At 45.5% G+C, this 26,572-nt stretch overlaps 9 protein-coding genes across 9 annotated transcripts; all 9 read left to right on the top strand.

The window, feature by feature from the left end:
- Window positions 1–1,455: 1,455 nt before the first annotated feature.
- LOC149063685 (monocarboxylate transporter 12-like) lies at window positions 1,456–2,862 on the top strand. The gene has a single exon (XM_089255725.1). It carries the CDS (start codon window positions 1,456–1,458, stop codon window positions 2,860–2,862), a length of 1,407 nt encoding a protein of 468 aa, XP_089111851.1.
- A 920-nt stretch (window positions 2,863–3,782) lies between these two features.
- LOC149063684 (monocarboxylate transporter 12-like) lies at window positions 3,783–5,189 on the top strand. The gene has a single exon (XM_089255724.1). It carries the CDS (start codon window positions 3,783–3,785, stop codon window positions 5,187–5,189), a length of 1,407 nt encoding a protein of 468 aa, XP_089111850.1.
- A 920-nt stretch (window positions 5,190–6,109) lies between these two features.
- On the top strand, window positions 6,110–7,516 carry LOC149063683 (monocarboxylate transporter 12-like). Its single transcript, XM_089255723.1, has one exon. The coding sequence runs from the start codon at window positions 6,110–6,112 to the stop codon at window positions 7,514–7,516; it is 1,407 nt and encodes a 468-aa protein (XP_089111849.1).
- A 914-nt stretch (window positions 7,517–8,430) lies between these two features.
- Window positions 8,431–9,837, top strand: LOC149063682 (monocarboxylate transporter 12-like). The gene has a single exon (XM_089255722.1). The coding sequence runs from the start codon at window positions 8,431–8,433 to the stop codon at window positions 9,835–9,837; it is 1,407 nt and encodes a 468-aa protein (XP_089111848.1).
- Window positions 9,838–10,758: 921 nt separating this feature from the next.
- On the top strand, window positions 10,759–12,165 carry LOC149063681 (monocarboxylate transporter 12-like). Its single transcript, XM_089255720.1, has one exon. The coding sequence runs from the start codon at window positions 10,759–10,761 to the stop codon at window positions 12,163–12,165; it is 1,407 nt and encodes a 468-aa protein (XP_089111846.1).
- A 919-nt stretch (window positions 12,166–13,084) lies between these two features.
- On the top strand, window positions 13,085–14,491 carry LOC149063680 (monocarboxylate transporter 12-like). The gene has a single exon (XM_089255719.1). The coding sequence runs from the start codon at window positions 13,085–13,087 to the stop codon at window positions 14,489–14,491; it is 1,407 nt and encodes a 468-aa protein (XP_089111845.1).
- A 5,603-nt stretch (window positions 14,492–20,094) lies between these two features.
- LOC149063679 (monocarboxylate transporter 12-like) lies at window positions 20,095–21,501 on the top strand. The gene has a single exon (XM_089255718.1). The coding sequence runs from the start codon at window positions 20,095–20,097 to the stop codon at window positions 21,499–21,501; it is 1,407 nt and encodes a 468-aa protein (XP_089111844.1).
- A 920-nt stretch (window positions 21,502–22,421) lies between these two features.
- On the top strand, window positions 22,422–23,828 carry LOC149063678 (monocarboxylate transporter 12-like). The gene has a single exon (XM_089255717.1). The coding sequence runs from the start codon at window positions 22,422–22,424 to the stop codon at window positions 23,826–23,828; it is 1,407 nt and encodes a 468-aa protein (XP_089111843.1).
- A 920-nt stretch (window positions 23,829–24,748) lies between these two features.
- On the top strand, window positions 24,749–26,155 carry LOC149063677 (monocarboxylate transporter 12-like). Its single transcript, XM_089255716.1, has one exon. It carries the CDS (start codon window positions 24,749–24,751, stop codon window positions 26,153–26,155), a length of 1,407 nt encoding a protein of 468 aa, XP_089111842.1.
- Window positions 26,156–26,572: the final 417 nt, after the last annotated feature.

Below are 26,572 nucleotides of genomic sequence, written 5' to 3'. Positions count from 1 at the left end.
TTTTCTGTGTTTGCGTTAAACATGGGAAGTCCTCATTTCTTGAGGCAGATGAACGGTCGGGCCGAGAGTCTTGGTGCGAGTGCGGACAGTATCTCTCTACTGACACTTCTCGTACAGTTGGCTGATCTTTCCGCTAGACTGATATACGGCATTTTCGCCTCCAAGTCTCCTTTCCGGCGTACTTCCGAGTACGCTTTTGCCCTGGCAACCTGCGCTTTGTGTGCTGTCTTGGCTATCGTCTGCAACGCCTTCTGGCAGCTGGCTGTTCTCACTTTCATCGGCTCTTTGGCCGCAGGAGTGATGAACATTTGTATTCCACTTGTGTTATCTTACAATCACGGTGCCAGTAACATGAGCAACACTCTCAATCTGGCCCGTTGCTTTCAGGGACTCTCAGGTGTCATTTATCGCTTTGTGAGCCCTGAAGTTCCAACTTCCGATGAACTGCCATCACTACTCATCTTGAATAGTGTCTTTTTGTGGATTGGTGCAGTTTTGGCTATCTTCGTATGCCTCTTTCCCAGAAAAGAAAGTTGATGCTGATACGTGATTGCACAGGTTGCTGATACCTGTCTGGTCAACAACTCGCAAAAAAAGAGCTGTCGGAATGAAAGCTTTACAAAAAAAAAAAAAAAAAAAAAATTAAAAAAATTAAAAGCTTAGAAAATTAATAAAAAAATCTTGAGTTCTTCGAGTTTATTTTTTTATTTCCCCTTTTCTGTGGCTTTCCGAAACGTTTGGAACATTTAAGATGATGTTGAGCGACTGCGGAAGAAAAAGTCCATTGCGACTTTTTGTATCTTAACGTACCAAAGCAAAGAGCTACTTTCTTGGGCGTTCGAAGGAGGGTGAAATCGTTGTTTTGCTTCTCATTTTTTTTGTACCTTTGCTTCTGCTATGTTTTGGTGCGGCTGCCCTTTCTAAATGTTTTGTTGGCAGCCGCTACCCCCAGGTTACGACACTTTGACACGTAAACTGATATTTGAAATGTTTCGTGCTGGTGTTTACACATGGAGGTGAACAACTTTGTTTTCCCATTCACACATTAGCTGTATTTACATAATTATTTGAACCATGTGAAACCTCAGTGTCAATCTACAAACATATTCTCGTTTAAAATTCTATCACTTGATGTCGTCTGCATTGGTACCTTGGGTTGGATAAAAGTTTGTAAAATTTCTCGGAATTACTCTAAATTTCTAGGTATTTTTTCGACTAGTTGCACTGGAGGCTTGCATTGAAATGTTATAGCGAATTTTGGAAAAAATTCTCGGAATTTTCCAATTATTTCGGAGAAATTTTTCGCCACGAGGGTATATAAGGATCTGTTTCTCGCGCGCTCGCCCTCGGCTCCTCGCTGTTCCTCGTTTACTCGTTTTGCGGCCGGGAGTCGACCTTTTTAATTTTCCATCAAGTTATCGGTGGATTCGTATTAACGGATTCGTGGTAATAATCATGTCTTTCGTGGGTGGTAAGGCTGTTTCGGGCCGTGATGCCAAGAACGTCGTCATCGATGTCGTTCGTTGTGGCAATTCAGCCTGGCTGGACACTTTCACGGTAATCGACTTGAACGAACCAAGGGTTACTGTAAGTGAACGCGTCGCTCCTGATGGTGGATACGGATGGTTGGTATCCGTCATGACCTTTGTGGTCACCTTTCTGCTGACGGGCTTTTTGAAATCTTTCGCCGTTTGGAGAGCTGCTATAATGGAGGAATTTCCTGATACCTCCCCGATGGAAGCCTCCTGGATTTCTGGGCGTATCGGGACATTGTCCCTCATATGTTCTCCATTCAGCAGCGCGCTGGTGGCTCGTTTCGGCAACGGGCCGATGGTGTCTGTTGGCAGCATCATCTGCGCGCTCGGCTTCTTGACCAGCTACTTTGCAACTTCGGCTGCTTATCTGATCGGGAGCCTCGGAGTGTGCGTTGGATTGGGATCATCTTTTGTGATCACTGCGGCAGTGGGATGTACCGGTAAGTTCTTCACTACCAGAGAGCCCACAGCTATGTCGATCGCACTCTCAGGTGGATGTCTGGGAGCTATCGTTATGCCCTACATACTGGAACCAATTTTCAGTGTGCTCGGGCTGCACTCTGCTTTCCTGGTGTTGTCCGGAACTTTCTTTGTTCTCTCTCTGAGTGGAATGATTTACGCCAATCCAGAAAGTCATTTCACACTGGAAGAGAAAGAGGTTGAGGTTGAAGAACGAAAAGAACAAACCAAGCCTGTCCGCGAAGAAACCTTCTGGGGGAGAACCCGTTCCCAGATTGCGGAACTGATGGCTCTGCGATATCTGCGTCGGCCACAGTTCCTGACGATGGCTTTTTCTGTGTTTGCGTTAAACATGGGAAGTCCTCATTTCTTGAGGCAGATGAACGGTCGGGCCGAGAGTCTTGGTGCGAGTGCGGATAGTATCTCTCTACTGACACTTCTCGTACAGTTGGCTGATCTTTCCGCTAGACTGATATACGGCATTTTCGCCTCCAAGTCTCCTTTCCGGCGTACTTCCGAGTACGCTTTTGCCCTGGCAACCTGCGCTTTGTGTGCTGTCTTGGCTATCGTCTGCAACGCCTTCTGGCAGCTGGCTGTTCTCACTTTCATCGGCTCTTTGGCCGCAGGAGTGATGAACATTTGTATTCCACTTGTGTTATCTTACAATCACGGTGCCAGTAACATGAGCAACACTCTCAATCTGGCCCGTTGCTTTCAGGGACTCTCAGGTGTCATTTATCGCTTTGTGAGCCCTGAAGTTCCAACTTCCGATGAACTGCCATCACTACTCATCTTGAATAGTGTCTTTTTGTGGATTGGTGCAGTTTTGGCTATCTTCGTATGCCTCTTTCCCAGAAAAGAAAGTTGATGCTGATACGTGATTGCACAGGTTGCTGATACCTGTCTGGTCAACAACTCGCAAAAAAAGAGCTGTCGGAATGAAAGCTTTACAAAAAAAAAAAAAAAAAAAAAAATTAAAAAAAATTAAAAGCTTAGAAAATTAATAAAAAAATCTTGAGTTCTTCGAGTTTATTTTTTTATTTCCCCTTTTCTGTGGCTTTCCGAAACGTTTGGAACATTTAAGATGATGTTGAGCGACTGCGGAAGAAAAAGTCCATTGCGACTTTTTGTATCTTAACGTACCAAAGCAAAGAGCTACTTTCTTGGGCGTTCGAAGGAGGGTGAAATCGTTGTTTTGCTTCTCATTTTTTTTGTACCTTTGCTTCTGCTATGTTTTGGTGCGGCTGCCCTTTCTAAATGTTTTGTTGGCAGCCGCTACCCCCAGGTTACGACACTTTGACACGTAAACTGATATTTGAAATGTTTCGTGCTGGTGTTTACACATGGAGGTGAACAACTTTGTTTTCCCATTCACACATTAGCTGTATTTACATAATTATTTGAACCATGTGAAACCTCAGTGTCAATCTACAAACATATTCTCGTTTAAAATTCTATCACTTGATGTCGTCTGCATTGGTACCTTGGGTTGGATAAAAGTTTGTAAAATTTCTCGGAATTACTCTAAATTTCTAGGTATTTTTTCGACTAGTTGCACTGGAGGCTTGCATTGAAATGTTATAGCGAATTTTGGAAAAAATTCTCGGAATTTTCCAATTATTTCGGAGAAATTTTTCGCCACGAGGGTATATAAGGATCTGTTTCTCGCGCGCTCGCCCTCGGCTCCTCGCTGTTCCTCGTTTACTCGTTTTGCGGCCGGGAGTCGACCTTTTTAATTTTCCATCAAGTTATCGGTGGATTCGTATTAACGGATTCGTGGTAATAATCATGTCTTTCGTGGGTGGTAAGGCTGTTTCGGGCCGTGATGCCAAGAACGTCGTCATCGATGTCGTTCGTTGTGGCAATTCAGCCTGGCTGGACACTTTCACGGTAATCGACTTGAACGAACCAAGGGTTACTGTAAGTGAACGCGTCGCTCCTGATGGTGGATACGGATGGTTGGTATCCGTCATGACCTTTGTGGTCACCTTTCTGCTGACGGGCTTTTTGAAATCTTTCGCCGTTTGGAGAGCTGCTATAATGGAGGAATTTCCTGATACCTCCCCGATGGAAGCCTCCTGGATTTCTGGGCGTATCGGGACATTGTCCCTCATATGTTCTCCATTCAGCAGCGCGCTGGTGGCTCGTTTCGGCAACGGGCCGATGGTGTCTGTTGGCAGCATCATCTGCGCGCTCGGCTTCTTGACCAGCTACTTTGCAACTTCGGCTGCTTATCTGATCGGGAGCCTCGGAGTGTGCGTTGGATTGGGATCATCTTTTGTGATCACTGCGGCAGTGGGATGTACCGGTAAGTTCTTCACTACCAGAGAGCCCACAGCTATGTCGATCGCACTCTCAGGTGGATGTCTGGGAGCTATCGTTATGCCCTACATACTGGAACCAATTTTCAGTGTGCTCGGGCTGCACTCTGCTTTCCTGGTGTTGTCCGGAACTTTCTTTGTTCTCTCTCTGAGTGGAATGATTTACGCCAATCCAGAAAGTCATTTCACACTGGAAGAGAAAGAGGTTGAGGTTGAAGAACGAAAAGAACAAACCAAGCCTGTCCGCGAAGAAACCTTCTGGGGGAGAACCCGTTCCCAGATTGCGGAACTGATGGCTCTGCGATATCTGCGTCGGCCACAGTTCCTGACGATGGCTTTTTCTGTGTTTGCGTTAAACATGGGAAGTCCTCATTTCTTGAGGCAGATGAACGGTCGGGCCGAGAGTCTTGGTGCGAGTGCGGATAGTATCTCTCTACTGACACTTCTCGTACAGTTGGCTGATCTTTCCGCTAGACTGATATACGGCATTTTCGCCTCCAAGTCTCCTTTCCGGCGTACTTCCGAGTACGCTTTTGCCCTGGCAACCTGCGCTTTGTGTGCTGTCTTGGCTATCGTCTGCAACGCCTTCTGGCAGCTGGCTGTTCTCACTTTCATCGGCTCTTTGGCCGCAGGAGTGATGAACATTTGTATTCCACTTGTGTTATCTTACAATCACGGTGCCAGTAACATGAGCAACACTCTCAATCTGGCCCGTTGCTTTCAGGGACTCTCAGGTGTCATTTATCGCTTTGTGAGCCCTGAAGTTCCAACTTCCGATGAACTGCCATCACTACTCATCTTGAATAGTGTCTTTTTGTGGATTGGTGCAGTTTTGGCTATCTTCGTATGCCTCTTTCCCAGAAAAGAAAGTTGATGCTGATACGTGATTGCACAGGTTGCTGATACCTGTCTGGTCAACAACTCGCAAAAAAAGAGCTGTCGGAATGAAAGCTTTACAAAAAAAAAAAAAAAAAAAAAAATTAAAAAAAATTAAAAGCTTAGAAAATTAATAAAAAAATCTTGAGTTCTTCGAGTTTATTTTTTTATTTCCCCTTTTCTGTGGCTTTCCGAAACGTTTGGAACATTTAAGATGATGTTGAGCGACTGCGGAAGAAAAAGTCCATTGCGACTTTTTGTATCTTAACGTACCAAAGCAAAGAGCTACTTTCTTGGGCGTTCGAAGGAGGGTGAAATCGTTGTTTTGCTTCTCATTTTTTTTGTACCTTTGCTTCTGCTATGTTTTGGTGCGGCTGCCCTTTCTAAATGTTTTGTTGGCAGCCGCTACCCCCAGGTTACGACACTTTGACACGTAAACTGATATTTGAAATGTTTCGTGCTGGTGTTTACACATGGAGGTGAACAACTTTGTTTTCCCATTCACACATTAGCTGTATTTACATAATTATTTGAACCATGTGAAACCTCAGTGTCAATCTACAAACATATTCTCGTTTAAAATTCTATCACTTGATGTCGTCTGCATTGGTACCTTGGGTTGGATAAAAGTTTGTAAAATTTCTCGGAATTACTCTAAATTTCTAGGTATTTTTTCGACTAGTTGCACTGGAGGCTTGCATTGAAATGTTATAGCGAATTTTGGAAAAAATTCTCGGAATTTTCCAATTATTTCGGAGAAATTTTTCGCCACGAGGGTATATAAGGATCTGTTTCTCGCGCGCTCGCCCTCGGCTCCTCGCTGTTCCTCGTTTACTCGTTTTGCGGCCGGGAGTCGACCTTTTTAATTTTCCATCAAGTTATCGGTGGATTCGTATTAACGGATTCGTGGTAATAATCATGTCTTTCGTGGGTGGTAAGGCTGTTTCGGGCCGTGATGCCAAGAACGTCGTCATCGATGTCGTTCGTTGTGGCAATTCAGCCTGGCTGGACACTTTCACGGTAATCGACTTGAACGAACCAAGGGTTACTGTAAGTGAACGCGTCGCTCCTGATGGTGGATACGGATGGTTGGTATCCGTCATGACCTTTGTGGTCACCTTTCTGCTGACGGGCTTTTTGAAATCTTTCGCCGTTTGGAGAGCTGCTATAATGGAGGAATTTCCTGATACCTCCCCGATGGAAGCCTCCTGGATTTCTGGGCGTATCGGGACATTGTCCCTCATATGTTCTCCATTCAGCAGCGCGCTGGTGGCTCGTTTCGGCAACGGGCCGATGGTGTCTGTTGGCAGCATCATCTGCGCGCTCGGCTTCTTGACCAGCTACTTTGCAACTTCGGCTGCTTATCTGATCGGGAGCCTCGGAGTGTGCGTTGGATTGGGATCATCTTTTGTGTTCACTGCGGCAGTGGGATGTACCGGTAAGTTCTTCACTACCAGAGAGCCCACAGCTATGTCGATCGCACTCTCAGGTGGATGTCTGGGAGCTATCGTTATGCCCTACATACTGGAACCAATTTTCAGTGTGCTCGGGCTGCACTCTGCTTTCCTGGTGTTGTCCGGAACTTTCTTTGTTCTCTCTCTGAGTGGAATGATTTACGCCAATCCAGAAAGTCATTTCACACTGGAAGAGAAAGAGGTTGAGGTTGAAGAACGAAAAGAACAAACCGAGCCTGTCCGCGAAGAAACCTTCTGGGGGAGAACCCGTTCCCAGATTGCGGAACTGATGGCTCTGCGATATCTGCGTCGGCCACAGTTCCTGACGATGGCTTTTTCTGTGTTTGCGTTAAACATGGGAAGTCCTCATTTCTTGAGGCAGATGAACGGTCGGGCCGAGAGTCTTGGTGCGAGTGCGGACAGTATCTCTCTACTGACACTTCTCGTACAGTTGGCTGATCTTTCCGCTAGACTGATATACGGCATTTTCGCCTCCAAGTCTCCTTTCCGGCGTACTTCCGAGTACGCTTTTGCCCTGGCAACCTGCGCTTTGTGTGCTGTCTTGGCTATCGTCTGCAACGCCTTCTGGCAGCTGGCTGTTCTCACTTTCATCGGCTCTTTGGCCGCAGGAGTGATGAACATTTGTATTCCACTTGTGTTATCTTACAATCACGGTGCCAGTAACATGAGCAACACTCTCAATCTGGCCCGTTGCTTTCAGGGACTCTCAGGTGTCATTTATCGCTTTGTGAGCCCTGAAGTTCCAACTTCCGATGAACTGCCATCACTACTCATCTTGAATAGTGTCTTTTTGTGGATTGGTGCAGTTTTGGCTATCTTCGTATGCCTCTTTCCCAGAAAAGAAAGTTGATGCTGATACGTGATTGCACAGGTTGCTGATACCTGTCTGGTCAACAACTCGCAAAAAAAGAGCTGTCGGAATGAAAGCTTTACAAAAAAAAAAAAAAAAATTAAAAAAAATTAAAAGCTTAGAAAATTAATAAAAAAATCTTGAGTTCTTCGAGTTTATTTTTTTATTTCCCCTTTTCTGTGGCTTTCCGAAACGTTTGGAACATTTAAGATGATGTTGAGCGACTGCGGAAGAAAAAGTCCATTGCGACTTTTTGTATCTTAACGTACCAAAGCAAAGAGCTACTTTCTTGGGCGTTCGAAGGAGGGTGAAATCGTTGTTTTGCTTCTCATTTTTTTTGTACCTTTGCTTCTGCTATGTTTTGGTGCGGCTGCCCTTTCTAAATGTTTTGTTGGCAGCCGCTACCCCCAGGTTACGACACTTTGACACGTAAACTGATATTTGAAATGTTTCGTGCTGGTGTTTACACATGGAGGTGAACAACTTTGTTTTCCCATTCACACATTAGCTGTATTTACATAATTATTTGAACCATGTGAAACCTCAGTGTCAATCTACAAACATATTCTCGTTTAAAATTCTATCACTTGATGTCGTCTGCATTGGTACCTTGGGTTGGATAAAAGTTTGTAAAATTTCTCGGAATTACTCTAAATTTCTAGGTATTTTTTCGACTAGTTGCACTGGAGGCTTGCATTGAAATGTTATAGCGAATTTTGGAAAAAATTCTCGGAATTTTCCAATTATTTCGGAGAAATTTTTCGCCACGAGGGTATATAAGGATCTGTTTCTCGTGCGCTCGCCCTCGGCTCCTCGCTGTTCCTCGTTTACTCGATTTGCGGCCGGGAGTCGACCTTTTTAATTTTCCATCAAGTTATCGGTGGATTCGTATTAACGGATTCGTGGTAATAATCATGTCTTTCGTGGGTGGTAAGGCTGTTTCGGGCCGTGATGCCAAGAACGTCGTCATCGATGTCGTTCGTTGTGGCAATTCAGCCTGGCTGGACACTTTCACGGTAATCGACTTGAACGAACCAAGGGTTACTGTAAGTGAACGCGTCGCTCCTGATGGTGGATACGGATGGTTGGTATCCGTCATGACCTTTGTGGTCACCTTTCTGCTGACGGGCTTTTTGAAATCTTTCGCCGTTTGGAGAGCTGCTATAATGGAGGAATTTCCTGATACCTCCCCGATGGAAGCCTCCTGGATTTCTGGGCGTATCGGGACATTGTCCCTCATATGTTCTCCATTCAGCAGCGCGCTGGTGGCTCGTTTCGCCAACGGGCCGATGGTGTCTGTTGGCAGCATCATCTGCGCGCTCGGCTTCTTCACCAGCTACTTTGCAACTTCGGCTGCTTATCTGATCGGGAGCCTCGGAGTGTGCGTTGGATTGGGATCATCTTTTGTGATCACTGCGACAGTGGGATGTACCGGTAAGTTCTTCACTACCAGAGAGCCCACAGCTATGTCGATCGCACTCTCAGGTGGATGTCTGGGAGCTATCGTTATGCCCTACATACTGGAACCAATTTTCAGTGTGCTCGGGCTGCACTCTGCTTTCCTGGTGTTGTCCGGAACTTTCTTTGTTCTCTCTCTGAGTGGAATGATTTACGCCAATCCAGAAAGTCATTTCACACTGGAAGAGAAAGAGGTTGAGGTTGAAGAACGAAAAGAACAAACCGAGCCTGTCCGCGAAGAAACCTTCTGGGGGAGAACCCGTTCCCAGATTGTGGAACTGATGGCTCTGCGATATCTGCGTCGGCCACAGTTCCTGACGATGGCTTTTTCTGTGTTTGCGTTAAACATGGGAAGTCCTCATTTCTTGAGGCAGATGAACGGTCGGGCCGAGAGTCTTGGTGCGAGTGCGGACAGTATCTCTCTACTGACACTTCTCGTACAGTTGGCTGATCTTTCCGCTAGACTGATATACGGCATTTTCGCCTCCAAGTCTCCTTTCCGGCGTACTTCCGAGTACGCTTTTGCCCTGGCAACCTGCGCTTTGTGTGCTGTCTTGGCTATCGTCTGCAACGCCTTCTGGCAGCTGGCTGTTCTCACTTTCATCGGCTCTTTGGCCGCAGGAGTGATGAACATTTGTATTCCACTTGTGTTATCTTACAATCACGGTGCCAGTAACATGAGCAACACTCTCAATCTGGCCCGTTGCTTTCAGGGACTCTCAGGTGTCATTTATCGCTTTGTGAGCCCTGAAGTTCCAACTTCCGATGAACTGCCATCACTACTCATCTTGAATAGTGTCTTTTTGTGGATTGGTGCAGTTTTGGCTATCTTCGTATGCCTCTTTCCCAGAAAAGAAAGTTGATGCTGATACGTGATTGCACAGGTTGCTGATACCTGTCTGGTCAACAACTCGCAAAAAAAGAGCTGTCGGAATGAAAGCTTTACAAAAAAAAAAAAAAAAAAAAAAAATTAAAAAAAATTAAAAGCTTAGAAAATTAATAAAAAAATCTTGAGTTCTTCGAGTTTATTTTTTTATTTCCCCTTTTCTGTGGCTTTCCGAAACGTTTGGAACATTTAAGATGATGTTGAGCGACTGCGGAAGAAAAAGTCCATTGCGACTTTTTGTATCTTAACGTACCAAAGCAAAGAGCTACTTTCTTGGGCGTTCGAAGGAGGGTGAAATCGTTGTTTTGCTTCTCATTTTTTTTGTACCTTTGCTTCTGCTATGTTTTGGTGCGGCTGCCCTTTCTAAATGTTTTGTTGGCAGCCGCTACCCCCAGGTTACGACACTTTGACACGTAAACTGATATTTGAAATGTTTCGTGCTGGTGTTTACACATGGAGGTGAACAACTTTGTTTTCCCATTCACACATTAGCTGTATTTACATAATTATTTGAACCATGTGAAACCTCAGTGTCAATCTACAAACATATTCTCGTTTAAAATTCTATCACTTGATGTCGTCTGCATTGGTACCTTGGGTTGGATAAAAGTTTGTAAAATTTCTCGGAATTACTCTAAATTTCTAGGTATTTTTTCGACTAGTTGCACTGGAGGCTTGCATTGAAATGTTATAGCGAATTTTGGAAAAAATTCTCGGAATTTTCCAATTATTTCGGAGAAATTTTTCGCCACGAGGGTATATAAGGATCTGTTTCTCGCGCGCTCGCCCTCGGCTCCTCGCTGTTCCTCGTTTACTCGTTTTGCGGCCGGGAGTCGACCTTTTTAATTTTCCATCAAGTTATCGGTGGATTCGTATTAACGGATTCGTGGTAATAATCATGTCTTTCGTGGGTGGTAAGGCTGTTTCGGGCCGTGATGCCAAGAACGTCGTCATCGATGTCGTTCGTTGTGGCAATTCAGCCTGGCTGGACACTTTCACGGTAATCGACTTGAACGAACCAAGGGTTACTGTAAGTGAACGCGTCGCTCCTGATGGTGGATACGGATGGTTGGTATCCGTCATGACCTTTGTGGTCACCTTTCTGCTGACGGGCTTTTTGAAATCTTTCGCCGTTTGGAGAGCTGCTATAATGGAGGAATTTCCTGATACCTCCCCGATGGAAGCCTCCTGGATTTCTGGGCGTATCGGGACATTGTCCCTCATATGTTCTCCATTCAGCAGCGCGCTGGTGGCTCGTTTCGGCAACGGGCCGATGGTGTCTGTTGGCAGCATCATCTGCGCGCTCGGCTTCTTGACCAGCTACTTTGCAACTTCGGCTGCTTATCTGATCGGGAGCCTCGGAGTGTGCGTTGGATTGGGATCATCTTTTGTGATCACTGCGGCAGTGGGATGTACCGGTAAGTTCTTCACTACCAGAGAGCCCACAGCTATGTCGATCGCACTCTCAGGTGGATGTCTGGGAGCTATCGTTATGCCCTACATACTGGAACCAATTTTCAGTGTGCTCGGGCTGCACTCTGCTTTCCTGGTGTTGTCCGGAACTTTCTTTGTTCTCTCTCTGAGTGGAATGATTTACGCCAATCCAGAAAGTCATTTCACACTGGAAGAGAAAGAGGTTGAGGTTGAAGAACGAAAAGAACAAACCGAGCCTGTCCGCGAAGAAACCTTCTGGGGGAGAACCCGTTCCCAGATTGTGGAACTGATGGCTCTGCGATATCTGCGTCGGCCACAGTTCCTGACGATGGCTTTTTCTGTGTTTGCGTTAAACATGGGAAGTCCTCATTTCTTGAGGCAGATGAACGGTCGGGCCGAGAGTCTTGGTGCGAGTGCGGACAGTATCTCTCTACTGACACTTCTCGTACAGTTGGCTGATCTTTCCGCTAGACTGATATACGGCATTTTCGCCTCCAAGTCTCCTTTCCGGCGTACTTCCGAGTACGCTTTTGCCCTGGCAACCTGCGCTTTGTGTGCTGTCTTGGCTATCGTCTGCAACGCCTTCTGGCAGCTGGCTGTTCTCACTTTCATCGGCTCTTTGGCCGCAGGAGTGATGAACATTTGTATTCCACTTGTGTTATCTTACAATCACGGTGCCAGTAACATGAGCAACACTCTCAATCTGGCCCGTTGCTTTCAGGGACTCTCAGGTGTCATTTATCGCTTTGTGAGCCCTGAAGTTCCAACTTCCGATGAACTGCCATCACTACTCATCTTGAATAGTGTCTTTTTGTGGATTGGTGCAGTTTTGGCTATCTTCGTATGCCTCTTTCCCAGAAAAGAAAGTTGATGCTGATACGTGATTGCACAGGTTGCTGATACCTGTCTGGTCAACAACTCGCAAAAAAAGAGCTGTCGGAATGAAAGCTTTACAAAAAAAAAAAAAAAAAAAAAATTAAAAAAAATTAAAAGCTTAGAAAATTAATAAAAAAATCTTGAGTTCTTCGAGTTTATTTTTTTATTTCCCCTTTTCTGTGGCTTTCCGAAACGTTTGGAACATTTAAGATGATGTTGAGCGACTGCGGAAGAAAAAGTCCATTGCGACTTTTTGTATCTTAACGTACCAAAGCAAAGAGCTACTTTCTTGGGCGTTCGAAGGAGGGTGAAATCGTTGTTTTGCTTCTCATTTTTTTTGTACCTTTGCTTCTGCTATGTTTTGGTGCGGCTGCCCTTTCTAAATGTTTTGTTGGCAGCCGCTACCCCCAGGTTACGACACTTTGACACGTAAACTGATATTTGAAATGTTTCGTGCTGGTGTTTACACATGGAGGTGAACAACTTTGTTTTCCCATTCACACATTAGCTGTATTTACATAATTATTTGAACCATGTGAAACCTCAGTGTCAATCTACAAACATATTCTCGTTTAAAATTCTATCACTTGATGTCGTCTGCATTGGTACCTTGGGTTGGATAAAAGTTTGTAAAATTTCTCGGAATTACTCTAAATTTCTAGGTATTTTTTCGACTAGTTGCACTGGAGGCTTGCATTGAAATGTTATAGCGAATTTTGGAAAAAATTCTCGGAATTTTCCAATTATTTCGGAGAAATTTTTCGCCACGAGGGTATATAAGGATCTGTTTCTCGCGCGCTCGCCCTCGGCTCCTCGCTGTTCCTCGTTTACTCGTTTTGCGGCCGGGAGTCGACCTTTTTAATTTTCCATCAAGTTATCGGTGGATTCGTATTAACGGATTCGTGGTAATAATCATGTCTTTCGTGGGTGGTAAGGCTGTTTCGGGCCGTGATGCCAAGAACGTCGTCATCGATGTCGTTCGTTGTGGCAATTCAGCCTGGCTGGACACTTTCACGGTAATCGACTTGAACGAACCAAGGGTTACTGTAAGTGAACGCGTCGCTCCTGATGGTGGATACGGATGGTTGGTATCCGTCATGACCTTTGTGGTCACCTTTCTGCTGACGGGCTTTTTGAAATCTTTCGCCGTTTGGAGAGCTGCTATAATGGAGGAATTTCCTGATACCTCCCCGATGGAAGCCTCCTGGATTTCTGGGCGTATCGGGACATTGTCCCTCATATGTTCTCCATTCAGCAGCGCGCTGGTGGCTCGTTTCGGCAACGGGCCGATGGTGTCTGTTGGCAGCATCATCTGCGCGCTCGGCTTCTTGACCAGCTACTTTGCAACTTCGGCTGCTTATCTGATCGGGAGCCTCGGAGTGTGCGTTGGATTGGGATCATCTTTTGTGATCACTGCGGCAGTGGGATGTACCGGTAAGTTCTTCACTACCAGAGAGCCCACAGCTATGTCGATCGCACTCTCAGGTGGATGTCTGGGAGCTATCGTTATGCCCTACATACTGGAACCAATTTTCAGTGTGCTCGGGCTGCACTCTGCTTTCCTGGTGTTGTCCGGAACTTTCTTTGTTCTCTCTCTGAGTGGAATGATTTACGCCAATCCAGAAAGTCATTTCACACTGGAAGAGAAAGAGGTTGAGGTTGAAGAACGAAAAGAACAAACCAAGCCTGTCCGCGAAGAAACCTTCTGGGGGAGAACCCGTTCCCAGATTGCGGAACTGATGGCTCTGCGATATCTGCGTCGGCCACAGTTCCTGACGATGGCTTTTTCTGTGTTTGCGTTAAACATGGGAAGTCCTCATTTCTTGAGGCAGATGAACGGTCGGGCCGAGAGTCTTGGTGCGAGTGCGGACAGTATCTCTCTACTGACACTTCTCGTACAGTTGGCTGATCTTTCCGCTAGACTGATATACGGCATTTTCGCCTCCAAGTCTCCTTTCCGGCGTACTTCCGAGTACGCTTTTGCCCTGGCAACCTGCGCTTTGTGTGCTGTCTTGGCTATCGTCTGCAACGCCTTCTGGCAGCTGGCTGTTCTCACTTTCATCGGCTCTTTGGCCGCAGGAGTGATGAACATTTGTATTCCACTTGTGTTATCTTACAATCACGGTGCCAGTAACATGAGCAACACTCTCAATCTGGCCCGTTGCTTTCAGGGACTCTCAGGTGTCATTTATCGCTTTGTGAGCCCTGAAGTTCCAACTTCCGATGAACTGCCATCACTACTCATCTTGAATAGTGTCTTTTTGTGGATTGGTGCAGTTTTGGCTATCTTCGTATGCCTCTTTCCCAGAAAAGAAAGTTGATGCTGATACGTGATTGCACAGGTTGCTGATACCTGTCTGGTCAACAACTCGCAAAAAAAGAGCTGTCGGAATGAAAGCTTTACAAAAAAAAAAAAAAAAAAAAAAAATTAAAAAAAATTAAAAGCTTAGAAAATTAATAAAAAAATCTTGAGTTCTTCGAGTTTATTTTTTTATTTCCCCTTTTCTGTGGCTTTCCGAAACGTTTGGAACATTTAAGATGATGTTGAGCGACTGCGGAAGAAAAAGTCCATTGCGACTTTTTGTATCTTAACGTACCAAAGCAAAGAGCTACTTTCTTGGGCGTTCGAAGGAGGGTGAAATCGTTGTTTTGCTTCTCATTTTTTTTGTACCTTTGCTTCTGCTATGTTTTGGTGCGGCTGCCCTTTCTAAATGTTTTGTTGGCAGCCGCTACCCCCAGGTTACGACACTTTGACACGTAAACTGATATTTGAAATGTTTCGTGCTGGTGTTTACACATGGAGGTGAACAACTTTGTTTTCCCATTCACACATTAGCTGTATTTACATAATTATTTGAACCATGTGAAACCTCAGTGTCAATCTACAAACATATTCTCGTTTAAAATTCTATCACTTGATGTCGTCTGCATTGGTACCTTGGGTTGGATAAAAGTTTGTAAAATTTCTCGGAATTACTCTAAATTTCTAGGTATTTTTTCGACTAGTTGCACTGGAGGCTTGCATTGAAATGTTATAGCGAATTTTGGAAAAAATTCTCGGAATTTTCCAATTATTTCGGAGAAATTTTTCGCCACGAGGGTATATAAGGATCTGTTTCTCGCGCGCTCGCCCTCGGCTCCTCGCTGTTCCTCGTTTACTCGTTTTGCGGCCGGGAGTCGACCTTTTTAATTTTCCATCAAGTTATCGGTGGATTCGTATTAACGGATTCGTGGTAATAATCATGTCTTTCGTGGGTGGTAAGGCTGTTTCGGGCCGTGATGCCAAGAACGTCGTCATCGATGTCGTTCGTTGTGGCAATTCAGCCTGGCTGGACACTTTCACGGTAATCGACTTGAACGAACCAAGGGTTACTGTAAGTGAACGCGTCGCTCCTGATGGTGGATACGGATGGTTGGTATCCGTCATGACCTTTGTGGTCACCTTTCTGCTGACGGGCTTTTTGAAATCTTTCGCCGTTTGGAGAGCTGCTATAATGGAGGAATTTCCTGATACCTCCCCGATGGAAGCCTCCTGGATTTCTGGGCGTATCGGGACATTGTCCCTCATATGTTCTCCATTCAGCAGCGCGCTGGTGGCTCGTTTCGGCAACGGGCCGATGGTTCTGTTGGCAGCATCATCTGCGCGCTCGGCTTCTTGACCAGCTACTTTGCAACTTCGGCTGCTTATCTGATCGGGAGCCTCGGAGTGTGCGTTGGATTGGGATCATCTTTTGTGATCACTGCGACAGTGGGATGTACCGGTAAGTTCTTCACTACCAGAGAGCCCACAGCTATGTCGATCGCACTCTCAGGTGGATGTCTGGGAGCTATCGTTATGCCCTACATACTGGAACCAATTTTCAGTGTGCTCGGGCTGCACTCTGCTTTCCTGGTGTTGTCCGGAACTTTCTTTGTTCTCTCTCTGAGTGGAATGATTTACGCCAATCCAGAAAGTCATTTCACACTGGAAGAGAAAGAGGTTGAGGTTGAAGAACGAAAAGAACAAACCGAGCCTGTCCGCGAAGGAACCTTCTGGGGGAGAACCCGTTCCCAGATTGCGGAACTGATGGCTCTGCGATATCTGCGTCGGCCACAGTTCCTGACGATGGCTTTTTCTGTGTTTGCGTTAAACATGGGAAGTCCTCATTTCTTGAGGCAGATGAACGGTCGGGCCGAGAGTCTTGGTGCGAGTGCGGACAGTATCTCTCTACTGACACTTCTCGTACAGTTGGCTGATCTTTCCGCTAGACTGATATACGGCATTTTCGCCTCCAAGTCTCCTTTCCGGCGTACTTCCGAGTACGCTTTTGCCCTGGCAACCTGCGCTTTGTGTGCTGTCTTGGCTATCGTCTGAAACGCCTTCTGGCAGCTGGCTGTTCTCACTTTCATCGGCTCTTTGGCCGCAGGAGTGATGAACATTTGTATTCCACTTGTGTTATCTTACAATCACGGTGCCAGTAACATGAGCAACACTCTCAATCTGGCCCGTTGCTTTCAGGGACTCTCAGGTGTCATTTATCGCTTTGTGAGCCCTGAAGTTCCAACTTCCGATGAACTGCCATCACTACTCATCTTGAATAGTGTCTTTTTGTGGATTGGTGCAGTTTTGGCTATCTTCGTATGCCTCTTTCCCAGAAAAGAAAGTTGATGCTGATACGTGATTGCACAGGTTGCTGATACCTGTCTGGTCAACAACTCGCAAAAAAAGAGCTGTCGGAATGAAAGCTTTACAAAAAAAAAAAAAAAAAAAAATTAAAAAAAATTAAAAATTTAGAAAATTAATAAAAAAATCTGGAGTTCTTCGAGTTTATTTTTTTATTTCCCCTTTTCTGTGGCTTTCCGAAATGTTTGGAACATTTAAGATGATGTTGGGCGACTGCGGAAGAAAAAGTCCATTGCGACTTTTTGCATCTTAACGTACCAAAGCAAAGAGCTACTTTCTTGGGCGTTCGAAGGAGGGTGAAATCGTTGTTTTGCTTCTCCTTTTTTTTGTACCTTTGCTTCTGCTATGTTTTGGTGCGGCTGCCCTTTCTAAATGTTTTGTTGGCAGCCGCTACCCCCAGGTTACGACACTTTGACACGTAAACTGATATTTGAAATGTTTCGTGCTGGTGTTTACACATGGAGGTGAACAACTTTGTTTTCCCATTCACACATTAGCTGTATTTACATAATTATTTGAACCATGTGAAACCTCAGTGTCAATCTACAAACATATTCTCGTTTAAAATTCTATCACTTGATGTCGTCTGCATTGGTACCTTGGGTTGGATAAAAGTTTGTAAAATTTCTCGGAATTACTCTAAATTTCTAGGTATTTTTTCGACTAGTTGCACTGGAGGCTTGCATTGAAATGTTATAGCGAATTTTGGAAAAAATTCTCGGAATTTTCCAATTATTTCGGAGAAATTTTTCGCCACGAGGGTATATAAGGATCTGTTTCTCGCGCGCTCGCCCTCGGCTCCTCGCTGTTCCTCGTTTACTCGATTTATCGTTTACTCGTTTTGCGGCCGGGAGTCGACCTTTTTAATTTTCCATCAAGTTATCGGTGGATTCGTATTAACGGATTCGTGGTAATAATCATGTCTTTCGTTGGTGGTAAGGCTGTTTCGGGCCATGATGCCAAGAACGTCGTCATCGATGTCGTTCGTTGTGGCAATTCAGCCTGGCTGGACACTTTCACGGTAATCGACTTGAACGAACCAAGGGTTACTGTAAGTGAACGCGTCGCTCCTGATGGTGGATACGGATGGTTGGTATCCGTCATGACCTTTGTGGTCACCTTTCTGCTGACGGGCTTTTTGAAATCTTTCGCCGTTTGGAGAGCTGCTATAATGGAGGAATTTCCTGATACCTCCCCGATGGAAGCCTCCTGGATTTCTGGGCGTATCGGGACATTGTCCCTCATATGTTCTCCATTCAGCAGCGCGCTGGTGGCTCGTTTCGGCAACGGGCCGATGGTGTCTGTTGGCAGCATCATCTGCGCGCTCGGCTTCTTGACCAGCTACTTTGCAACTTCGGCTGCTTATCTGATCGGGAGCCTCGGAGTGTGCGTTGGATTGGGATCATCTTTTGTGATCACTGCGGCAGTGGGATGTACCGGTAAGTTCTTCACTACCAGAGAGCCCACAGCTATGTCGATCGCACTCTCAGGTGGATGTCTGGGAGCTATCGTTATGCCCTACATACTGGAACCAATTTTCAGTGTGCTCGGGCTGCACTCTGCTTTCCTGGTGTTGTCGGGAACTTTCTTTGTTATTCTCTCTGAGTGGAATGATTTACGGCAATCCAGAAAGCCATTTCACACTGGAAGAGAAAGAGGTTGAGGTTGAAGAACGAAAAGAACAAACCGAGCCTGTCCGCGAAGGAACCTTCTGGGGGAGAACCCGTTCCCAGATTGCGGAACTGATGGCTCTGCGATATCTGCGTCGGCCACAGTTCCTGACGATGGCTTTTTCTGTGTTTGCGTTAAACATGGGAAGTCCTCATTTCTTGAGGCAGATGAACGGTCGGGCCGAGAGTCTTGGTGCGAGTGTGGACAGTATCTCTCTACTGACACTTCTCGTACAGTTGGCTGATCTTTCCGCTAGACTGATATACGGCATTTTCGCCTCCAAGTCTCCTTTCCGGCGTACTTCCGAGTACGCTTTTGCCCTGGCAACCTGCGCTTTGTGTGCTGTCTTGGCTATCGTCTGCAACGCCTACTGGCAGCTGGCTGTTCTCACTTTCATCGGCTCTTTGGCCGCAGGAGTGATGAACATTTGTATTCCACTTGTGTTATCTTACAATCACGGTGCCAGTAACATGAGCAACACTCTCAATCTGGCCCGTTGCTTTCAGGGACTCTCAGGTGTCATTTATCGCTTTGTGAGCCCTGAAGTTCCAACTTCCGATGAACTGCCATCACTACTCATCTTGAATAGTGTCTTTTTGTGGATTGGTGCAGTTTTGGCTATCTTCGTATGCCTCTTTCCCAGAAAAGAAAGTTGATGCTGATACGTGATTGCACAGGTTGCTGATACCTGTCTGGTCAACAACTCGCAAAAAAAGAGCTGTCGGAATGAAAGCTTTACAAAAAAAAAAAAAAAAAAAAATTAAAAAAAATTAAAAATTTAGAAAATTAATAAAAAAATCTTGAGTTCTTCGAGTTTATTTTTTTATTTCCCGTTTTCTGTGGCTTTCCGAAATGTTTGGAACATTTAAGATGATGTTGGGCGACTGCGGAAGAAAAAGTCCATTGCGACTTTTTGTATCTTAACGTACCAAAGCAAAGAGCTACTTTCTTGGGCGTTCGAAGGAGGGTGAAATCGTTGTTTTGCTTCTCCTTTTTTTTGTACCTTTGCTTCTGCTATGTTTTGGTGCGGCTGCCCTTTCTAAATGTTTTGTTGGCAGCCGCTACCCCCAGGTTACGACACTTTGACACGTAAACTGATATTTGAAATGTTTCGTGCTGGTGTTTACACATGGAGGTGAACAACTTTGTTTTCCCATTCACACATTAGCTGTATTTACATAATTATTTGAACCATGTGAAACCTCAGTGTCAATCTACAAACATATTCTCGTTTAAAATTCTATCACTTGATGTCGTCTGCATTGGTACCTTGGGTTGGATAAAAGTTTGTAAAATTTCTCGGAATTACTCTAAATTTCTAGGCATTTTTTCGACTAGTTGCACTGGAGGCTTGCATTGAAATGTTATAGCGAATTTTGGAAAAAATTCTCGGAATTTTCCAATTATTTCGGAGAAATTTTTCGCCACGAGGGTATATAAGGATCTGTTTCTCGCGCGCTCGCCCTCGGCTCCTCGCTGTTCCTCGTTTACTCGATTTATCGTTTACTCGTTTTGCGGCCGGGAGTCGACCTTTTTAATTTTCCATCAAGTTATCGGTGGATTCGTATTAACGGATTCGTGGTAATAATCATGTCTTTCGTTGGTGGTAAGGCTGTTTCGGGCCATGATGCCAAGAACGTCGTCATCGATGTCGTTCGTTGTGGCAATTCAGCCTGGCTGGACACTTTCACGGTAATCGACTTGAACGAACCAAGGGTTACTGTAAGTGAACGCGTCGCTCCTGATGGTGGATACGGATGGTTGGTATCCGTCATGACCTTTGTGGTCACCTTTCTGCTGACGGGCTTTTTGAAATCTTTCGCCGTTTGGAGAGCTGCTATAATGGAGGAATTTCCTGATACCTCCCCGATGGAAGCCTCCTGGATTTCTGGGCGTATCGGGACATTGTCCCTCATATGTTCTCCATTCAGCAGCGCGCTGGTGGCTCGTTTCGGCAACGGGCCGATGGTGTCTGTTGGCAGCATCATCTGCGCGCTCGGCTTCTTGACCAGCTACTTTGCAACTTCGGCTGCTTATCTGATCGGGAGCCTCGGAGTGTGCGTTGGATTGGGATCATCTTTTGTGATCACTGCGGCAGTGGGATGTACCGGTAAGTTCTTCACTACCAGAGAGCCCACAGCTATGTCGATCGCACTCTCAGGTGGATGTCTGGGAGCTATGGTTATGCCCTACATACTGGAACCAATTTTCAGTGTGCTCGGGCTGCACTCTGCTTTCCTGGTGTTGTCCGGAACTTTCTTTGTTCTCTCTCTGAGTGGAATGATTTACGCCAATCCAGAAAGTCATTTCACACTGGAAGAGAAAGAGGTTGAGGTTGAAGAACGAAAAGAACAAACCGAGCCTGTCCGCGAAGAAACCTTCTGGGGGAGAACCCGTTCCCAGATTGCGGAACTGATGGCTCTGCGATATCTGCGTCGGCCACAGTTCCTGACGATGGCTTTTTCTGTGTTTGCGTTAAACATGGGAAGTCCTCATTTCTTGAGGCAGATGAACGGTCGGGCCGAGAGTCTTGGTGCGAGTGCGGATAGTATCTCTCTACTGACACTTCTCGTACAGTTGGCTGATCTTTCCGCTAGACTGATATACGGCATTTTCGCCTCCAAGTCTCCTTTCCGGCGTACTTCCGAGTACGCTTTTGCCCTGGCAACCTGCGCTTTGTGTGCTGTCTTGGCTATCGTCTGCAACGCCTTCTGGCAGCTGGCTGTTCTCACTTTCATCGGCTCTTTGGCCGCAGGAGTGATGAACATTTGTATTCCACTTGTGTTATCTTACAATCACGGTGCCAGTAACATGAGCAACACTCTCAATCTGGCCCGTTGCTTTCAGGGACTCTCAGGTGTCATTTATCGCTTTGTGAGCCCTGAAGTTCCAACTTCCGATGAACTGCCATCACTACTCATCTTGAATAGTGTCTTTTTGTGGATTGGTGCAGTTTTGGCTATCTTCGTATGCCTCTTTCCCAGAAAAGAAAGTTGATGCTGATACGTGATTGCACAGGTTGCTGATACCTGTCTGGTCAACAACTCGCAAAAAAAGAGCTGTCGGAATGAAAGCTTTACAAAAAAAAAAAAAAAAAAAAAAATTAAAAAAAATTAAAAGCTTAGAAAATTAATAAAAAAATCTTGAGTTCTTCGAGTTTATTTTTTTATTTCCCCTTTTCTGTGGCTTTCCGAAACGTTTGGAACATTTAAGATGATGTTGAGCGACTGCGGAAGAAAAAGTCCATTGCGACTTTTTGTATCTTAACGTACCAAAGCAAAGAGCTACTTTCTTGGGCGTTCGAAGGAGGGTGAAATCGTTGTTTTGCTTCTCATTTTTTTTGTACCTTTGCTTCTGCTATGTTTTGGTGCGGCTGCCCTTTCTAAATGTTTTGTTGGCAGCCGCTACCCCCAGGTTACGACACTTTGACACGTAAACTGATATTTGAAATGTTTCGTGCTGGTGTTTACACATGGAGGTGAACAACTTTGTTTTCCCATTCACACATTAGCTGTATTTACATAATTATTTGAACCATGTGAAACCTCAGTGTCAATCTACAAACATATTCTCGTTTAAAATTCTATCACTTGATGTCGTCTGCATTGGTACCTTGGGTTGGATAAAAGTTTGTAAAATTTCTCCGAATTACTCTAAATTTCTAGGTATTTTTTCGACTAGTTGCACTGGAGGCTTGCATTGAAATGTTATAGCGAATTTTGGAAAAAATTCTCGGAATTTTCCAATTATTTCGGAGAAATTTTTCGCCACGAGGGTATATAAGGATCTGTTTCTCGCGCGCTCGCCCTCGGCTCCTCGCTGTTCCTCGTTTACTCGTTTTGCGGCCGGGAGTCGACCTTTTTAATTTTCCATCAAGTTATCGGTGGATTCGTATTAACGGATTCGTGGTAATAATCATGTCTTTCGTGGGTGGTAAGGCTGTTTCGGGCCGTGATGCCAAGAACGTCGTCATCGATGTCGTTCGTTGTGGCAATTCAGCCTGGCTGGACACTTTCACGGTAATCGACTTGAACGAACCAAGGGTTACTGTAAGTGAACGCGTCGCTCCTGATGGTGGATACGGATGGTTGGTATCCGTCATGACCTTTGTGGTCACCTTTCTGCTGACGGGCTTTTTGAAATCTTTCGCCGTTTGGAGAGCTGCTATAATGGAGGAATTTCCTGATACCTCCCCGATGGAAGCCTCCTGGATTTCTGGGCGTATCGGGACATTGTCCCTCATATGTTCTCCATTCAGCAGCGCGCTGGTGGCTCGTTTCGGCAACGGGCCGATGGTGTCTGTTGGCAGCATCATCTGCGCGCTCGGCTTCTTGACCAGCTACTTTGCAACTTCGGCTGCTTATCTGATCGGGAGCCTCGGAGTGTGCGTTGGATTGGGATCATCTTTTGTGTTCACTGCGGCAGTGGGATGTACCGGTAAGTTCTTCACTACCAGAGAGCCCACAGCTATGTCGATCGCACTCTCAGGTGGATGTCTGGGAGCTATCGTTATGCCCTACATACTGGAACCAATTTTCAGTGTGCTCGGGCTGCACTCTGCTTTCCTGGTGTTGTCCGGAACTTTCTTTGTTCTCTCTCTGAGTGGAATGATTTACGCCAATCCAGAAAGTCATTTCACACTGGAAGAGAAAGAGGTTGAGGTTGAAGAACGAAAAGAACAAACCGAGCCTGTCCGCGAAGAAACCTTCTGGGGGAGAACCCGTTCCCAGATTGCGGAACTGATGGCTCTGCGATATCTGCGTCGGCCACAGTTCCTGACGATGGCTTTTTCTGTGTTTGCGTTAAACATGGGAAGTCCTCATTTCTTGAGGCAGATGAACGGTCGGGCCGAGAGTCTTGGTGCGAGTGCGGACAGTATCTCTCTACTGACACTTCTCGTACAGTTGGCTGATCTTTCCGCTAGACTGATATACGGCATTTTCGCCTCCAAGTCTCCTTTCCGGCGTACTTCCGAGTACGCTTTTGCCCTGGCAACCTGCGCTTTGTGTGCTGTCTTGGCTATCGTCTGCAACGCCTTCTGGCAGCTGGCTGTTCTCACTTTCATCGGCTCTTTGGCCGCAGGAGTGATGAACATTTGTATTCCACTTGTGTTATCTTACAATCACGGTGCCAGTAACATGAGCAACACTCTCAATCTGGCCCGTTGCTTTCAGGGACTCTCAGGTGTCATTTATCGCTTTGTGAGCCCTGAAGTTCCAACTTCCGATGAACTGCCATCACTACTCATCTTGAATAGTGTCTTTTTGTGGATTGGTGCAGTTTTGGCTATCTTCGTATGCCTCTTTCCCAGAAAAGAAAGTTGATGCTGATACGTGATTGCACAGGTTGCTGATACCTGTCTGGTCAACAACTCGCAAAAAAAGAGCTGTCGGAATGAAAGCTTTACAAAAAAAAAAAAAAAAAAAAAAATTAAAAAAAATTAAAAGCTTAGAAAATTAATAAAAAAATCTTGAGTTCTTCGAGTTTATTTTTTTATTTCCCCTTTTCTGTGGCTTTCCGAAACGTTTGGAACATTTAAGATGATGTTGAGCGACTGCGGAAGAAAAAGTCCATTGCGACTTTTTGTATCTTAACGTACCAAAGCAAAGAGCTACTTTCTTGGGCGTTCGAAGGAGGGTGAAATCGTTGTTTTGCTTCTCATTTTTTTTGTACCTTTGCTTCTGCTATGTTTTGGTGCGGCTGCCCTTTCTAAATGTTTTGTTGGCAGCCGCTACCCCCAGGTTACGACACTTTGACACGTAAACTGATATTTGAAATGTTTCGTGCTGGTGTTTACACATGGAGGTGAACAACTTTGTTTTCCCATTCACACATTAGCTGTATTTACATAATTATTTGAACCATGTGAAACCTCAGTGTCAATCTACAAACATATTCTCGTTTAAAATTCTATCACTTGATGTCGTCTGCATTGGTACCTTGGGTTGGATAAAAGTTTGTAAAATTTCTCGGAATTACTCTAAATTTCTAGGCATTTTTTCGACTAGTTGCACTGGAGGCTTGCATTGAAATGTTATAGCGAATTTTGGAAAAAATTCTCGGAATTTTCCAATTATTTCGGAGAAATTTTTCGCCACGAGGGTATATAAGGATCTGTTTCTCGCGCGCTCGCCCTCGGCTCCTCGCTGTTCCTCGTTTACTCGTTTTGCGGCCGGGAGTCGACCTTTTTAATTTTCCATCAAGTTATCGGTGGATTCGTATTAACGGATTCGTGGTAATAATCATGTCTTTCGTGGGTGGTAAGGCTGTTTCGGGCCGTGATGCCAAGAACGTCGTCATCGATGTCGTTCGTTGTGGCAATTCAGCCTGGCTGGACACTTTCACGGTAATCGACTTGAACGAACCAAGGGTTACTGTAAGTGAACGCGTCGCTCCTGATGGTGGATACGGATGGTTGGTATCCGTCATGACCTTTGTGGTCACCTTTCTGCTGACGGGCTTTTTGAAATCTTTCGCCGTTTGGAGAGCTGCTATAATGGAGGAATTTCCTGATACCTCCCCGATGGAAGCCTCCTGGATTTCTGGGCGTATCGGGACATTGTCCCTCATATGTTCTCCATTCAGCAGCGCGCTGGTGGCTCGTTTCGGCAACGGGCCGATGGTGTCTGTTGGCAGCATCATCTGCGCGCTCGGCTTCTTGACCAGCTACTTTGCAACTTCGGCTGCTTATCTGATCGGGAGCCTCGGAGTGTGCGTTGGATTGGGATCATCTTTTGTGATCACTGCGGCAGTGGGATGTACCGGTAAGTTCTTCACTACCAGAGAGCCCACAGCTATGTCGATCGCACTCTCAGGTGGATGTCTGGGAGCTATCGTTATGCCCTACATACTGGAACCAATTTTCAGTGTGCTCGGGCTGCACTCTGCTTTCCTGGTGTTGTCCGGAACTTTCTTTGTTCTCTCTCTGAGTGGAATGATTTACGCCAATCCAGAAAGTCATTTCACACTGGAAGAGAAAGAGGTTGAGGTTGAAGAACGAAAAGAACAAACCGAGCCTGTCCGCGAAGAAACCTTCTGGGGGAGAACCCGTTCCCAGATTGTGGAACTGATGGCTCTGCGATATCTGCGTCGGCCACAGTTCCTGACGATGGCTTTTTCTGTGTTTGCGTTAAACATGGGAAGTCCTCATTTCTTGAGGCAGATGAACGGTCGGGCCGAGAGTCTTGGTGCGAGTGCGGACAGTATCTCTCTACTGACACTTCTCGTACAGTTGGCTGATCTTTCCGCTAGACTGATATACGGCATTTTCGCCTCCAAGTCTCCTTTCCGGCGTACTTCCGAGTACGCTTTTGCCCTGGCAACCTGCGCTTTGTGTGCTGTCTTGGCTATCGTCTGCAACGCCTTCTGGCAGCTGGCTGTTCTCACTTTCATCGGCTCTTTGGCCGCAGGAGTGATGAACATTTGTATTCCACTTGTGTTATCTTACAATCACGGTGCCAGTAACATGAGCAACACTCTCAATCTGGCCCGTTGCTTTCAGGGACTCTCAGGTGTCATTTATCGCTTTGTGAGCCCTGAAGTTCCAACTTCCGATGAACTGCCATCACTACTCATCTTGAATAGTGTCTTTTTGTGGATTGGTGCAGTTTTGGCTATCTTCGTATGCCTCTTTCCCAGAAAAGAAAGTTGATGCTGATACGTGATTGCACAGGTTGCTGATACCTGTCTGGTCAACAACTCGCAAAAAAAGAGCTGTCGGAATGAAAGCTTTACAAAAAAAAAAAAAAAAAATTAAAAAAAATTAAAAGCTTAGAAAATTAATAAAAAAATCTTGAGTTCTTCGAGTTTTTTTTTTATTTCCCCTTTTCTGTGGCTTTCCGAAACGTTTGGAACATTTAAGATGATGTTGAGCGACTGCGGAAGAAAAAGTCCATTGCGACTTTTTGTATCTTAACGTACCAAAGCAAAGAGCTACTTTCTTGGGCGTTCGAAGGAGGGTGAAATCGTTGTTTTGCTTCTCATTTTTTTTGTACCTTTGCTTCTGCTATGTTTTGGTGCGGCTGCCCTTTCTAAATGTTTTGTTGGCAGCCGCTACCCCCAGGTTACG

The sequence above is a fragment of the Pholcus phalangioides genome, unplaced genomic scaffold, assembly GCF_987345545.1.
Source record: "Pholcus phalangioides strain wild (caught in Gottingen) unplaced genomic scaffold, Ppha-v1.0 ptg000172l_1, whole genome shotgun sequence".
Lineage (NCBI taxonomy): Eukaryota > Metazoa > Arthropoda > Arachnida > Araneae > Pholcidae > Pholcus > Pholcus phalangioides.
Note: the sequence above shows the minus strand (reverse complement) of the source record. Positions and strands in the feature narration are given on the sequence as shown.

Excerpts from the sequence above, each read along its gene's own strand:
- LOC149063679 (XM_089255718.1), top strand. The coding sequence starts at position 20,095 with ATGTCTTTCGTTGGTGGTAAGGCTGTTTCGGGCCATGATGCCAAGAAC.
- LOC149063682 (XM_089255722.1), top strand. The coding sequence starts at position 8,431 with ATGTCTTTCGTGGGTGGTAAGGCTGTTTCGGGCCGTGATGCCAAGAAC.
- LOC149063677 (XM_089255716.1), top strand. The coding sequence starts at position 24,749 with ATGTCTTTCGTGGGTGGTAAGGCTGTTTCGGGCCGTGATGCCAAGAAC.
- LOC149063681 (XM_089255720.1), top strand. The coding sequence starts at position 10,759 with ATGTCTTTCGTGGGTGGTAAGGCTGTTTCGGGCCGTGATGCCAAGAAC.
- LOC149063683 (XM_089255723.1), top strand. The coding sequence starts at position 6,110 with ATGTCTTTCGTGGGTGGTAAGGCTGTTTCGGGCCGTGATGCCAAGAAC.
- LOC149063684 (XM_089255724.1), top strand. The coding sequence starts at position 3,783 with ATGTCTTTCGTGGGTGGTAAGGCTGTTTCGGGCCGTGATGCCAAGAAC.
- LOC149063678 (XM_089255717.1), top strand. The coding sequence starts at position 22,422 with ATGTCTTTCGTGGGTGGTAAGGCTGTTTCGGGCCGTGATGCCAAGAAC.
- LOC149063685 (XM_089255725.1), top strand. The coding sequence starts at position 1,456 with ATGTCTTTCGTGGGTGGTAAGGCTGTTTCGGGCCGTGATGCCAAGAAC.
- LOC149063680 (XM_089255719.1), top strand. The coding sequence starts at position 13,085 with ATGTCTTTCGTGGGTGGTAAGGCTGTTTCGGGCCGTGATGCCAAGAAC.